Here is a 16,847-nt window from a genome sequence, read left to right as displayed (position 1 = left end):
CTGACCCTCCCCCTGTGCTTGCTTGCTCTGTTTCTCTCTCTCTCTCTCTCTCTCTCTCTCTCTCTGAAAATAAACATTAAAAAAAAAAAAAAAGAAAGAAAGAAGTATAATCACTTTTCAGTTTTTCCTAAAAGAGTTGACATCCATATGAAGGTCTAACTCCAACACCTCTACTTGTGCCAATAAACAAAAGAGCAGATCTTTTCTGGAAGAATATGTGATGAATGATCATGCAAATGCCTTTAAGAAAGCTGACCAGTCAGTTCTCTGTCACTAATATATCCTCACCTCATGGCCTCAAGGAATCGCTTTTCTCCACCATATAACCCATTGTCTCTCTTTTGAGCTTTATGGACAAAGTAGAAAGTCTTAGTAGGATACAGCAAATTAACATGCTAGGTAGGAACTCAAAATCAATATGAAATTATATTCAAAAAAGGAAACATTTTTCCAGCTGTCTCTAAAAGAGGCCCTATCATAATGACAGTAATTTTGCCCTAAATTCACGCAAAGTCCTAGCACACAAATATAGTAACTACAAAAAGGTACAGGACTCTGTGGGAAATTTACTTATATATCAAAGTTTTGTATTGTGTTTGCTCAGGAAGAGAGATCTGGAAAACTTTAGAAAAGAATGGAAAACGTCTGTGTGCAGAAGAGAACAAGTGGAATCATAGCACACCTGAAGAAGCTTAGCCACATTTCCTTTTGACTCACTTACAACAGTTGAGGTAATTTTAAATTATCATTAATTTTAAATTGGTAATTTTTAACTTAAAACAGTGTTTCAAAAATTCTGAAACAACTTCAAGTTTTATAAAAGGTAATTAATACATAGTTCTTATTAGTGTGAGCTTAGTATATACTTATTTAAAGTAAGTTCTACCATGAAATTGGGATTTTTCTTGTTGGGCAACAGGAATGATAGAAAATACAGTACATATGGCAAATGCAATCTTACTTTACACTCTTTCTTAGGTCCCCAAGTCTAGCTACCAATACCTTTAACTGAAGAACATTATTTCCTTTCATAAGGGGGGAAACGACATCCAGATGGCTAACAGACACATGAATAGATGCTCAACATCACTCATCATTAGGGAAATACAAATCAAAACCACGAGATATCACTTCACACCTGTCAGAATGACTAAAATTAACAACTCAGGCAACAACAGATGTTGGTGAGGATGCAGAGAAAGAGGAACCCTTTTGCGCTGCTGGTGGGAATGCAAACTGGTGCAGCCACTCTGGAAAACAGTACGGAGGTTCCTCAAAAAATTAAAAACAGAATGACCCAGCAATTGCACTACTAGATATTTATCCAAAGGATACAGGAGTGCTGATTCAAAAGGGGCACACATGCATCCCATTGTTTATAGCAGCGCTATCGACAATAGCCAAAATTTAGAAAGAGCCAAATATCCACTGACATGTGAATGGATAAAGAAGATGTGGTGTGTAAATATATATATAATGGAGTATCACTCCGCAATCAAGAATGAAATCTTGCCATTTGCAACAACGTGGATGGAACTAGAGTGTATTATGTTGAGAGAAATAAGTCAGTCCAGAGAAAGACAAATATCCTATGATTTCACTCATATGAGGACTTTAAAATACAAAACAGATGAACATAAGGGAAGAGAAGCAAAAATAAGATAAAAATAGAGAGGGAGACAAACCATGAGACTCTTAAATACAGGGAACAAACTAAGGGTTGCTAGTGGGGTGTTGGGTGGGGGGGATTGGCTGAATGGGCGAAGGGTATTAAGGACACTTGTTGGGATGAGCACTGGGTGTTAAATGTAAGTGATGAATCACTAAATTCTATTCCCAAAATCATTATTACACTATATGTTAACTTGGATTTAAATTTTTAAAAAAGAGGGAAATTTATTTCTGATTTCATATCCCCTTTTGAATGCATACTTGTTTTCTCCCTCCCTAAATTCCTTGCAAGGTAGCTAACTTCATGACTTTAGGCAGGAAACAATGATGATGGGCCTGGAACATCCTATTATTGCCAGAAAGTAAGGATGCTTGCAACAATGTCAGAGCAGTGCTGAAGGGAGCAAGAGTTAGCCTAAAGCGGCCCCCAATGGCTCATTCTGACAATGAGCATCAAAAAATATACATACTCAATTGAAACATATTAGGATTTTAAAAGACCATGAATGCATGAAACTAAAAAGAAAAATGTTAAAATGCAATATGCAAATACAGAGGCATAATAAAATATGAGAATGAATTTGGTAAGTATAAAGTGTAATATTTACATACATGGATTACATATATATATCTATATGGATTATCTTTCCAACAGGCATATAACTGTGTGTGTGTGTGTGTGTGTGTGTGTGTGTACACAGTGTAGGTAGACAGATCTCTTACCTTTCCCAGGTCTTTAATCAAAAGTCAACTTCAAAGGTGGCTTCCTTCCCTGGCCATACAATCTAAAATATCAACCCAGTCCCCTACCTCTTCTTTCATCTTCTTCTCCTTGGAATTTTCTCTCTTCCATATTATATTTTTTCATATATATATATATATATATATATATATATATATATATATATATATTTATTGTTGGTCTTCCTCACTAGAAATTAGCTCTATAAAAAAAGCAGTGATTTTTGTCTGTGTAGTTCACTACTGTATCTCCAATGCCTAGGTTAGAACAAAGCCTGGCACACAGTAGGTACTCTATACAAAGTTTTTCAATAAAACACACACACAGGCACACACCCCTCCTGTTTAATCAAGAGTAAATAAAAGAAAAATTTTAAATATGAGAAGCAAAAATTGCATAAACTGACAAGGCAGAAAGATATGTTCAGCATAATAACCAGATTAAAAAAGGAATCCAATAGTTCCATCACCATTGATCATATCGAATAACCAAGTGGAAAGGGTTTTGCCATTGTGTTTAAATCAACTAGTCCATGTTCTAAAGAGAATTAACTGAACAAACTCAAACCACATCTCTTTGGACAAGAAATCTCTAGATGATCCTAATAACTCTAAGATACTAATAATGCATAATTTTTTTTATTTTTTTCAACGTTTATTTATTTTTGAGAGACAGAGAGAGACAGAGCATGAGGAAGGAAGGGGCAGAGAGAGAGGGAGACACAGAATCTGAAGCAGGCTCCAGGCTCCAAGCTGTCAGCACAGAGCCCAGCACAGGGCTTGAACCCATAAACCATGAGATCATGACCCAGGCCGAAGTCAGACACTTAACTGAGCCACCCAGGCATCCCAATAATGCATAAGTTTTTAATAATGCTAAAAGATCAAGTCACTATATCACAATAAGACAGTGGGTTGTATAGTTGCAGATAAATAAAATTTAATACCTCACTGTGAGGTAAAACACCAGATATAAGTACAAACACCTATGCTAAAGGCATGGGTGTAAAAGATTTTACAACATTACAAGTGAAGTTTAATTGAAAAAACAATCAATCAATCAGAGGAAGAAATCAGGTGCCATACTTAGATCATAATCAATTAGTGAATAACTCAAACTCTTCTTTGATCTGAGTCATTATTCTTTTTCCTTTAGGCCTGTTAAGTTTACTGTAACCTTGGGGAGTGTTCCAAAATAAGTTATTACTCAACTCTTAGAAAGTATTAAAATAAGTATTTCTATACACCTAGGAAATATAAGAAAGAATAAAGAAGTGACATGAATTTTTAGCATATAATATTGACATTTTAGGTTAGATGTGGTATGTTTTTGGCAGCATTTTATAATCATTTTTTTCTGTTCAAGGTTTGAAGTATTAAATCATACTAAATCTATGGTTTAAGTTGTTTCAAGGCCATTTGTCTTAATATTTGGGAAATTTTCAGATTTGTATTAGATATAAGAATAAGTTGACTAATAAAGAACTTTTAAGAGTAGTAGTCATTGTTTCACTCCATGCACATATATAAATCCTTTATTCTTTCATAATTCCTTTGTTCTGTTCTTTTCATAGATGCTGTCCAGACAATGTCCAAAATTCTAATGGTTCTAACTGTTCAAGGTGGCCCCATTACCATATCATCAAAGTTTACTTCCCTACATCCACTCAAATAAAATAGGAATATAATTCCCTATACCCTCATATTCCTTATTACTCTGAAGAATGGTAATAATTTATGCCCTCAAAATTTTACGCTCCAACTGTTTTACCTTCGTCATGAGTTGAAAATGTCGCATCCTTTCTGCCAGTAATGTCTGTCTGAATCTCTAGTTCCAAACAAGATAAAAATTTCTTAAACCAAAATTATAATCTACCCACAAAAGAAGACCTCATTTACAATTCTATTATATTCTATTACACAGTATATTTAAATCCCTACTGTAAACAGAAAATCAAATAATTCCTTTAAGATGAAGAGCCATTCATGAACTTTTCTCTCAGCTTGTCATTCTTTCTTTAAAGGCCTATGGTGAGTCATTACCAGAGATGATTTTAATTCCTTATGGGAAAGCCTGTTAAGGAGTTTTACTAAGTGAATTTTTTAAAAAAATTATCCTTATTATGAAGCAGTCTAATAAATACTAACTTTTATCAACAAATAACATGTAAAAATTCTCTCAACTTTGTGAAGGCTGTATATTGAACTTCCATAAACTTGTTTCAGCAAAAGGTTTCTCAGGATAATTACACCATATAAAATATTAAGGCTTTCTCACATGTAGCAAATACAGGGTGCATGAATCAGTACTATAATTCCAAGAGGCAAAAATCCAATTCAAATTAACTTAAGCAAAAAAAGGAAATTTATTGTATCACAAAAATGAAAAAGTAAAAGATGGTATAGACTTCAGGCATGATTGAATTGAGAAGATAAAACAATGTCATCAGATTTCTGTCTCTCTGTGTTGGACTGATCCTGGGAAGGCTTTCCTCATGTAGTGGCAAAAAGGCTACTGGTGAGTTTTTAACCTTGAAAAAAAGTCCTTGCAGCTTGCAATTCCAGGAAAAACATTATCTTCTCTGACTATCCATAACAATACCCTGTTATAGGGTTCTAGTGGTCCAGACAAGGCCATCTGCCAATCCCTTATTAACTAGCTTGTGGCCAGCCCATGACCAATCCACTGCTTTCCCTGATTAATAGTTTCATCAGAATGATACGCAATGAGGGTGAGGTAAATTTCAAACGGGGCATAGAACAGATCCAAAAGTAACAGATGTCTACTATTCAGGCTATTTCAAATAAGGGATGCTCATAAACTGAAGGCTTTTTCCATATTTACTACATTCATAGAATCATTAACCAAAGAATTAATTGACTGATATTTATTTAATAAGGACTGAGTGGTGACTGTTTTCTTCCTTATACTTGTTATAATCAGAGAGTTTCTTTATTATGAATTTTCTGATGTCGTCTAAGGGCTGAGGCACAGCTAAAATTAGTCCCACATTCACTGCAGTTATAGGGTTTGTCTCCAGCATGAATTCTCTGGTGTAGCCTAAGGGACAAGATCTGATGGAAAGCCTTCCCACATTCATTACATTCATAGGGTTTCTCTCCAGTATGAATTCTCTGATGCTGATTAAGGTATGAGCCACAACTGAAGGCCTTCCCACATTTGTTACATTCATAGGGTTTCTCTCCGGCATGACTTCTCTTATGATGAATTAGAACTAAAGCATCACTGAAGGCTTTCCCACATTTACTGCACTCAAAAGGTCTCTCTCCAGTATGTATTCTATGATGTCGATTAAGTTGTGAGTCAGTCCTAAAAAACTTCCCACATTTGATGCATTCATAGGGCTTTTCACCTGTATGAATTCTCTGATGTTGATTAAGGTGTGAGCGATAGCCAAAAGTCTTCCCACATTCATTACATTTAAAGGGTTTCTCTCCTGTATGAATCCTTTGATGCAGAGTAAGGGCAATGCGTCTGCTGAAGGCTTTTCCACATTGATTACATTCATAGGGTTTCTCTCCAGTGTGAATTCTCTGATGTTGATTGAGGTGTGCGCTCTGTCTGAAGGCTTTGTTACATTCCTTACATTCATATGGTTTCTCCCCTGTGTGAATTCTCTGATGTTCAACAAGGAAGGCATAACGGCTAAAGGCCTTCCCACATTCATTGCATGCAAAGGGTTTCTCTCCGGTGTGGATTCTCTGATGTTGAGCAAGGTGTGCACTCTGTCTGAAAGCTTTGTTACATTCCTTACACTCATAAGGTTTCTCTCCAATATGACTTCTTTGATGTTCACTGAGAAAGAAGTCATGGCTAAAGGCTTTTCCACAGTCATTGCATGCATATGGTTTCTCTCCACTGTGAATTCTCTGAGGTTGAGTAAAGAATGAGTAACAGCTAAAGGCATCATCACATTCATTGAATCCATGTGGTAATTTTCCAAAATGAGTTGTCTGATGTTGAGTAAGTAATGAATGGAAACTTAAGAGATTTGAAAAATCATTACTTTCATAAGGTTTCTCCCCAGGAGGACTTCCTATATCTTTACTAAGGTATGTATTCTGGTTGAATTCTTCACATTCATTATCTATCAAAGATTCTTTCTCAGCAGGTAATCTTTTATGTTCAATTAGGATGGAATTTGGGGGAAACATTTTATCATAAATATCAAATTTATGCATTTGCTCTACTGTGGGAACTCTCTCTTGTGTCGAAAGTACTGACTTCAAGAGAACACTTCTCTCAGAATTGTTATATTTATTGTCTCTTTTCACAGCAGGGATTTCCCTAAGAGTTGTCACTTGCCGGAAATGCCTCTCCTGATTTTGTTGATGCCGCTCAAATTCACCCTCGTATTTCCAGGCTTCTCTGAAACTGGAATGTTCAAGGTTATAACTTGTAAGTCTTTCCATTACCATGCCCTGGGATATTTCCTCTTCATCAATGTACCATTTTGGAGGTAATTCCTTGATTTCATACCAAGACTCCCAGTCTGAAAAATATCAAGAAAGCAAATGTGTCCTTTTTTTTCCTTTGCAAGGAGAAAACTGTTATAGAAGAAATAAGAATTTATTTGGGGGGGATGGAGGGGAGAAAGTACATGGTTTTGACACCTTTCAAATATGGCCATGCAATATGAACAAAACACAAAGAAAGAAGAACGAAGAGAGCTGATAAAGGAAGATATATGTGTTGGTGATGGTGACGAGGTGATAGAGGAAACGTAGGGCACAAAGCACATTTATATACAGATAAAATGTAGGGTACTTAGATGCAGACAAAGGTAAAGGCTGAGAAAATAAGAAATTGAAAACAACTGATTAGATCATAATCAGTTTCCCTGCCTTGAAGTCTCAAGTCCTATTCACTATCTAGTCCTATTCATAAGACTAAAAGCTCCATGAGTCAGTGACTAATGTTTACTTCTTTTTCTTCTTACTGCTGCATTTAGTGCCTAGGACAATGGTAGCATTTTGTTGAATGAATGAATGCTAACAAAAAGCTCAACAACTTCTAAGATTTTATCAAGGACCAGAAAAAAATTATCATGGTTTTGGGTTTTTTTTTTTAGGTGTCTAGAATAAATCTGGAGGTCAGCTTTTCTCATCATTGAGAGAAAAATGCTACCTACAGAACAGACACTTGATATTTTCAGGAGAGGATGTTGGGTGAGACAAGATGGAAAGAAAACTGTTTTTAAAAGATGACCTCAACAAAAAAAGGAAAATGAGGGGAGCCTGGCTGGCTAAGTTGGTGGAGCATGGAGCATGCTCTTGATCTTGAACTCTTGATCTCGGTGTTGTATGTCTGAGCCCTATGTTGGGTGTGGAGATTACTCAAAAATAAAATCTTAAAAAAAAAGGAGGGGTGCCTGGGTGACTTAGCGTCTGACTTCGGCTCAGGTCATGATCTCACAGTTCTTGAGTTCAAATCCCATGTCAGGGCTCTGTGTTGACAGCTCAGAGCCTGGAGCCTGCTTCATATTCTGTATCTCCCTCTCTCTCTGCCCCTCCCCTGCTTGTTCTCTGTCTCTCTCTCTCTATCAAAAATAAATAAACATTAAAAAAAGGAAAATAAAAAAGTCCTTTTCTTTTTTTTTTTTTTAAAGTTTATCCATTTTTGAGAGAGAGAGAGACAGAGCATGAGCATGGGAGAGGCAGAGAGAGAGAGGGAGACACAGAATCCAAAGCAGGCTCCAGACTCTGAGCTGCCAGCACAGAGCCCAACGCAGGGCTCGAACTTATGAACCGTGAGATCATGGCCTGAGCTGAAGTTGGATGTTCAATCAACTGAGTCACCCAGGCGCCCTGAGAAAGTCCTTTCCATGTCACACACAATAATCAGCCAATATATTCAACTGTACAGAATCTACTACTATGTGCCCAGCATCCAGTAGAGGAAAAAAAGTCTGAGACACACACAGGTGCTTCTCCCTTTTTTAAACTCTAAGGAGGTGAAACTTGTGCATACAAAAATTCAACATGACACATAATGAAGGACTAGCTAATATGATACAGATTATTAGTAGTATAAGTGTCAGAAAAGAGAGATCAAAACTCACTAGTTTAGTTAAGGAGTAATTCCTGGAGAATCTGAGCTTTATGTTCAAGGCTATGACCAAGCTTCCAAAATGCAGTGATTATTTTATTAACAGTCACTTTCATGTTTTGATATTCACAGGGATTATTCTAGAACTGTACATGTTAGCATTTTTTTTTTTTTAGTTAATTATAGTCTTTTCCAGAACAGCATCCCATCTATTGAAAGAAAAGCTGCTTCCAGGCCAGGTCAGCACAAATTAAAAAGCAAAGAACACATTATGCATCTGTATCTTTCTTCTTTCCAATACAGCCTCCACTCAAGGAAAGCCCCATCCCTACCTATCCCTCCTATGCACAGCCACAGATTTTCTCATACTTGGGGCTCTATCTCAACCAAGGCCTGAGAGGAATTTGTTCACTTATCCTCTGTTAGGTCTACACTGTTGTTCTTTTCTTTCTTTCTCTTTCTTTCTTATTTCTTTCTTTCTTTCTTTTTTTTTTTTTTTTTTTTTTTTTTTTGGCAGAAACTCATTCTGTTCCCTCACCAACTCTCCTAGAACCTCCTTTCCTATATTCATCACCTAGGGTCACTACATTTCCTCTTACCAAGAATAAACCTTTTCTCTATTCCAGAAGCTTTATACAATACCTACTGTAATGCTGAGTAAAAGAAGACTGATGGGAGAAGACTACAAACATTTTCCAACATCAGATGCCTAGAGCTCCAACCAGATGCCTAGAGCTCCAAGCTTTTTTGTGGAAAAAAAAAAAAAAGATATTCTGTACTTAGGCAAATGAATACTATAGGGGAAGAAACTCCATATAGGGCATTCCAGGGGAAAGTATAGAGTATAGCCTAGGGAAAGTATACAGCAAGAAGTAAGTACAAAGGAAGACATATTCATTATGCTTGGAGTAGAGAAATACTTAGAAATCAGTGGTATTAAGATATTATGGTGACATTCAGCAAAAGAGAGAAGACAACTCACTCATATCAGTGATTGAGGGGGAAAGGGAAGTTATGGATTCAGGTAAATTGGGAGAGAGCCAAATGGGCATCCATGTGTCACAATGGAAACAACATAGGGTTTGGGGTCATAGGCGAGTTTAATCCTACTTCTGCATCTAGCTAGCTAGTTATTCTACCCTTAAATTGATTAACCCACCTCTTAAGCCTCAGTTTCACAGCAGGCAAAATGAGGTGACCTTACTAGTATGGTATAAGAATAAAGGATAATAAATTTAGAAAATATCTAGGAGTATCTGGTTCATTATAGGTATTCAGTGACACTTATCATACAATGAAACAAATTAATATGTATTCATTCAGTTATTCTTATATGTACACCATTATGTCTGAAAAGGGATTATGAAATAGACTGATGGTCAAGTGGCAAGACACAGAATGGGAGAAGTAAACCCTTTCGGGTTAAAATATATCCAGGCAATTAGAGATGTGTGATTTCCAACTAATTATAATCTATGAATGAAATTAAAAATCAAAGAATGATCAACTTTGGAATCCAATCAGAACTGCACAAGAAGTATTAAGCATAGTTATTTATTGTTGGAAGAGGAAAAGTTCTTTCTTACTATACTGTAGAGTCTCCCACATGCTGAACTGATGAGCAGTAGACAAACTGGTAGATATCCAGTAGATGAAGTAAGTAATCTCCTGGCATGAAACCCAGAAGATTCTAGTAGGAAATCTGGGGAAAAAAGGACAGGACCTAAGGAGAAGTCTGAAGAAGGAGAAAGTTTACTGCTAAAGCCCAGAATTCATGTTCCAATGAATAGCCTGACCAATGACCCATAGACTTAGAGATTGGATCTTCACCTTTAAAAAGCCATATAGAGGGGAACCTAGGTGGCTCAGTCAGTTGAGCATCTGACTCTTGATTTCAGCTCAGGTCATGATCCCAGGGTAATAAGATTGAGCTCCGCATCAGGCTCCACACTGAGCATGGAGCCTACCTGGGATTCTCTCTCTCTGTCCCTCTCTCCTACTTGTGCTCTGTCTCTCTCCAAAAATAAAACCAAAAAGCAAAAACAAAACCTGTATGGAGCTATGCTGTCCAATATGGTAGCCACTAGCCACATATGGCAATTCAACACATATTTAAATTCATTAAAATAAAAAAAAATTTAATTCAGTTTTTCAGTGATGCCTCATCATATTTCAAGTGCTCAACAGCCAAATATGGCTAGTGGCTACAATACTGGAAAGCACAAACACAGATCATAACCATCCTTACAGAATGTTCTACTAGACAGCACTGGATAGAGATCCAAAGTAACATGACAAAGATCTTATGTTTGAATGAGGAAAAGACAAAAAAATAGGGACAGGAGTAGGTTAAAGGGAGAGAGAAACAGAACAGAACTTTGGACAGAGAAAAAGGATAGCAGAACTATCTTATACATCTCAGTATGCTGACAAGTAGAAAAATAAAGATACCTGGATTTAGCAAAATTAGAGGGGTAGAAGCCAGACTGCAAGTGGTAAGACAATGCAAGAGAATTTGAAGTAAAGGAAATGAGATTACAATTGGTACAGAAGTGACTGGAAGAGAGAAGGGAATATGGTATATAGAAACACCAAAAAGGTCCCATAAAATGGTATGAAATTATTTCAAAGATTTTTTCAAAGAAGATTTAAGTAAATAAAAATGTACGACATAACTGTACCAAAAGAAAAAAAATGGATACACATGCTTGTTTACCCCAACTTAATTTGTATCAGGTCAGTTTCAATCAGAATTTTATTTTTATAAAATCAAGGATTTTATTTCTGAACTTATGAAATTATTTTAAAGGATTCATGGCAAAAAAATGAGCAATAATATAAAAAAAAATTCTGAAGAAAAAAGTTTCCGGAGCAATAATATGACCTAAGCATTGCATTTTATACCTTCATTTCATTAAAATCCCTAGGAAAGGACTCAACCAGGGTGACTTGTAAAATTCTCTAATATTATAGGGAAATGTCAAGAGAAACACCTGAAGCATGCAAGCTTATGGGATGTAGAGAACAGAGCAAAGAGCTCTGTAGTTCATCCCCTTCCCCACTTCTCTCTCACAACCATAAGTTTGTTCTCTATATTTATAGGTCTGATTCTGCTTTTTGTTTTAGTTTCTTTAGATTCCACTTCTGAGTAAAATCATATGGTATTTGTCTTTCTCAGTCTTATTTCGCTTAGCATAATGCCCCGTAGAGGTCCCTCAGTGTTGTCACAAATGGCAAGATTGTGTCTTTTTATGGTTTCGTAATATTCCATTGTGCATATATACACCATATCTTACTTCTCCATTTGTCTATTGATGGACACTTAGGTTACTTCTATATCTTGACTATTACAAATGATGCTGCAATAAATATATGGGTGCATATATCTTTTTGAATTAGTGTTTTCATTTTCTTCAGGTAAATACTCACTGGTGGAATTATTGTAACATATCGTATTTCTACTTTTAATTTGGGGGGGAACTTCTATACTGTTTTCCACAGTGGCTGTACCAGTTTACATTCCCACTGGCAGTACACTAGGGTTGCTTTTTCTCCACATCCTCATCAATACAATGTTTTAAGTTAAAAAAGTTTTTTTTAAGCAAGTTGAAAATAGATGCATATAAAAATTGTGTGTGTATCTATGCAAGAGACATTGTAGAAAAATACAGACCCAACCATGAATAGGAGTGGTCTTTGGATGATATCTTGAGAGAGTATACTTTCTACTTTATACATTTGTTAATTGCTTGAGTATTTTCTAATAAATATTATTTCTATTTAAAAGAAAAAAGGAGGGGCACCTGGGTGGCTCAATCAGTTAAGCATCCAATTTCAGCTCAGGTCATGATCTTACGGTCCTTGGGTTTGAGCCCTGCATCAGGCTCTGTGCTGACAGCTCTAAGCCTGGAACCTACTTCAGATTCTGTGTCTCCTTCTCCCTCTGCCACTCCCCCACTCACATTCTGTCTCTGTCTCTCTCTCTCTCAAAAATAAACATTAAAAAAATTTTTTTAATAAAAGAAAAAAGGAAAAGGGTGCCTGGTTGGCTCAGTCAGTAAAGCATGTGACTCTTGATCTTGGGATTGTAAATTCAAACCCCACACGGGGTGTAGAGATTACTTAAAAAAAAAAAAAAAAGGGAAAATGTTAGCTGGTCCTTAGCTGCACCTCTCATACATATTCAGATAGATATGGAATCCTTCCATGTGTTTTTTCCAAAAGATTCCCTTCAAATAAGTGTGTTCAGGATGATGGAGTTTACTCAAATAAAAAAATATATATATTTAAAAAAACTTAAAATACTGTTGGGGTGGATGGGTGGCTCAGTTGGTTGGGTGTCCAACTTCAGCTAAAGTCATGATCTCACGGTTTGTGAGTTTGAGCCCTGCATTGGGCTCTGTGCTGACAGCTCCAAGCCTGGAGCCTGCTAAGGATTCTGTGTCTTCCCCTGTCTCTGCCCCTTCCCTGCTCATGCTCTGTCTCTCTGTCTCAAAAATAAACATCTTCTTATTGTTACTTTATTTTTTAAATTTACATCCAGATTAGTTAGCATATAGTGCAACAATGATTTCAGGAGTAGATTCCTTAATGCCCCTTACCTATTTAACCCATCCCCCCTCCCATAATCCCTCCAGCAACCCTCTGTTTGTTCTCCATATTTAGGAATCTCTTATGTTTTGTCCCCATCCCTGTTTTTATATCATTTTTGCTTCCCTTCCCTTATGTTCATCTGTTCTATGTCTTAAAGTCCTCATATGAGTGAAGTCATATGATATTTGTCTTTCTCTAATTTTGCTGAGCATAATACCCTCTAGTTCCATCCATGTAGTTGCAATAAATAAACATTTTTCAAAAAAAATTTTAACGAGTGTTGAAAGAGATTTAAAAAAAATGTTTTTGAGTATAGCTGACACATAATGTTACATAGTTTCAGGTACATAACCACAGCTAGTTAAAACTCACTACATTCTGGCCAAGGACCAAACACTGCCCACTGCAGGCAAGGAGAGCCTCTGCAGATGACTGGCCTGAAAGAGCAGCCAAAAAACATAACAACAGAGGGCACATAGTACACACCAGAGACATTCCTTGAAGCGCCATGCCCTGGACACTATATGAGCTCTTCATAAAGCCATTACTCTCAGGAGCAGGAAACATAACAGGCTTTTCTAACATACAGAAGAAGTCAGAGACAGAATGTCAAGGTGTAGGAATTCATCCCAAAAGAAAGAACAAGGTCAGAGCCAGAGATCTAATGGAAACAGACATAAGTAATATGCCTGATGGAAAATTTAAAGAAACAATCATAAGAATACTTACTGGGCTTGAGAAAAAAAAAATGGAAGACTTCAGGGAGGCCCTTACCACAGAGATAAAAGAGTTAAAAAACAATCAGTGGGAAATGAAAAATACAATAACTGAGATTCAAACAGAACGGATGTAATGACCACAAGGATGGAAAAAGCAGAGGAACAAATAAGTGATATTAAAGATAGAATAATGGAAAATAATGAAGCTGAACAAAAGAGAGAAAGAATTATGGATCAAAGAATAGACTTCAAAAACTCAGTGACTCCATCAAAAGTAGTAACATTCATATTACAGGAGCCACAGAAGAATAACAAATGTTGTTAAAATGTCTATTATTGGGGCGCCTGGGTGGCACAGTCGGTTAAGCGTCCGACTTCAGCCAGGTCACGATCTCGCGGTCCGGGAGTTCGAGCCCCGCGTCGGGCTCTGGGCTGATGGCTCAGAGCCTGGAGCCTGTTTCCGATTCTGTGTCTCCCTCTCTCTCTGCCCCTGCCCCGTTCATGCTCTGTCTCTGTCTGTCCCAGAAATGAATAAACGTTGAAAAAAAAAATTAAAAAAAAAAAAGAAAGAAAATGTCTATTATTACCCAAAGCAATCTACACATTTAATGCAATCCATATCAAAACACCAACAGCATTTTTCACAGAGCTAGAAAAAACAATCCTAAAATGTGTATGGAACCACAAAAGACCCCGAACAGCCAAAGTAATCTTGAAAAAGAAAAGCAAAGCTAGAGGCATCACAATTCCAGACTTCGAGTTATATTATAAAGCTGTGATCATCAAGACAGTATGGTTACTGGCACAAAAACAGATACATAGATCAATGAAACAGAATAGAAAACCCAGAAATGAACTCACAAGTATATGGTCAATTCATCTTCAACAAAGCAGGAAAGAATATTAATGGAAAAAGACAGTCTCTTCAACAAATGGTGTTGGGGAAACTGGACAGCAACATGCAAAAGAATGAAACTGGACTAGTTTCTCTACCATACACAAAAATAAATTCAATATTGGTTAAATGTGAAACCTGAAACCATCAAAATCCTAGAGGAGAATATAGGCAGTAACCTCTCAGACATCGACCACAGCCACTTCTTACTAGATATGTCTCCTGAGGCAAGGAAAACAAAAGCAAAAATAAACTATTGGGCTTAATCAAAATAAAAAACTTCTGCACAGAGAAGGAAACAATCAACAAAACTAACTAAAAGGCAACCTACAAAATGGGAGAAGATATTTGCAAATGATGTATCTAATAAAGGGTTAGTATCCAAAATATATAAAGAACTTATCAAACTCAACACCCAGAAATCAAATAATCCAGTGAAGAGATGGGCAGAAGACATAAATAGACATTTTCCCAAAGAAGACATACAGATGGCCAACTAACACATGAAAAGATGCTTATCATCACTCATCATCAAGGAAATACAAATCAAAACTGCAATATCACCTCACACTAGTCAGAATGGCTAAAATGAACAACTCAGGAAACAAGTATTAACAAAGATGGGGAGAAAGGGGAATGCTCTTACACTATTGGTGGTAATATAAACTGTTGCAGCCACTATGGAAAACAGTATGAAGGTTTCTCAAAAAGTTAAAAATAGAACTACCCTACAAATCAGCAACTGCACTACTAGGAATTTACCCAAAGGATACAAAAATACTGATGTGAAGGGATACATGCACCCTGATGTTTACAGCAGAGGTACCAACAATAGCCAAATTATGAAAACATCCCAAATGTCCATTGACTGATGAATGGATAAAGATGTGGTACATATATACAATGGATTATTACTCAGCCATAAAAAATGAATGAAATGTTGCCATTTGCAATGCTGTGGATGGAGCTGTAAAGTATTATGCTAAGCAAAATAAGTCAGTCAGAGAAAGACACAGACCATATGATTTCACTCATGTGGAATTTAAGAAACAAAAACAAATGAATATAGCAGGGGCAAAAAAGAGAGAAGCAAACTAAGAAACAGACTCTTAACAATACAGAACAAACTGATGGTTACTGGAGGGAGATGGGCAGAGGGATGGATTAAATAGGTGATAGGTATTAAGGAGGGTACTTGTAATGAGCACTGGGTTTGTATGTATGTGATTAATCACTAAATTCTACACTTGACACTAATATTACACTGTTTGTTAACTAACTGGAATTTAAATAAAAATTTGGAGAAAAATAATTTTTAAATACAATGTTACATTAGTTTCACGTATACAACACAGTGATCCAAATTCTGTATACCTTATGCTATGCTCCCCACAAGTGTACTTACTATCTGTTGCCATACAATGCTATTATAATATCACTGACTGGATTCCCTATGCTGTGTGTTTTATTCCCTCCCATGACTTACTCATTCCATAACTGGAAGCCTGTATCTCCCACTCCCCTTCACCCATTTTGCCCATCCTTCCACTTCATTCCCTCTGGCAAATGTCAGTTTGTTCTCCATTCTACTTAAGTTCTCTGATTCTACTTTGAGTTTGTTTCATTTGTTTTGTTTTTTTTAGATTCTAGATATGAGTGAAAACATATGGACCTAAAGGGAATTATGCTAAGTGAAATAACTCAGACTGAGAAAGACTAAGAAAGTTGTTTTGTTGTTTTTTTTTTAATTTTTTTTTCAACGTTTATTTATTTTTGGGACAGAGAGAGACAGAGCATGAACGGGGGAGGGGCAGAGAGAGAGGGAGACACAGAACTGGAAACAGGCTCCAGGCTCTGAGCCATCAGCCCAGAGCCCGACGCGGGGCTCGAACTCACGGACCGCGAGATCGTGACCTGGCTGAAGTCGGACGCCTAACCGACTGCGCCACCCAGGCGCCCCAAGAAAGTTGTTTTTTAATGAAAACTAAGTTGAAAGTTTTTAGAAAAATAGGCTAAAAACTTGCTTTTGTATTCCATGTGGAAAAGAATTGTGAAAGCCTATTAAAAACGTTAAAATCTCTACAAAGATTGTTTACTCACATTGGTTTCAATTGTTATGCTTTGCTTAAAAAAAATGAGCAATAGATATTGTAGATAG

The 16,847-nt window shown here is 36.6% G+C and overlaps 1 protein-coding gene across 3 annotated transcripts in view; it reads right to left on the bottom strand.

Annotated features, from left to right (window-relative positions):
- Positions 1-3,335: 3,335 nt before the first annotated feature.
- ZNF527 (zinc finger protein 527) overlaps positions 3,336-16,847 on the bottom strand; it is a 33,747-nt gene continuing 20,235 nt past the window's right edge. For 2 of the 3 annotated variants that reach the window (XM_040445702.1, XM_040445703.1), the window contains one exon: positions 3,336-6,926. In XM_040445702.1, the coding sequence (XP_040301636.1) occupies positions 5,353-6,926 (1,574 nt within the window). In that variant the 3' untranslated portion in view covers positions 3,336-5,352. Of the gene's footprint in view, positions 6,927-10,068; positions 10,185-16,847 lie in introns of all 3 variants that reach the window. The other variant, XM_040445704.1, reaches the window with a different exon arrangement.

This window comes from Herpailurus yagouaroundi, unplaced genomic scaffold, assembly GCF_014898765.1.
Source record: "Herpailurus yagouaroundi ecotype Mexico unplaced genomic scaffold, PumYag 194, whole genome shotgun sequence".
Lineage (NCBI taxonomy): Eukaryota > Metazoa > Chordata > Mammalia > Carnivora > Felidae > Herpailurus > Herpailurus yagouaroundi.
This window is presented reverse-complemented; position numbering and strand designations above follow the sequence as displayed.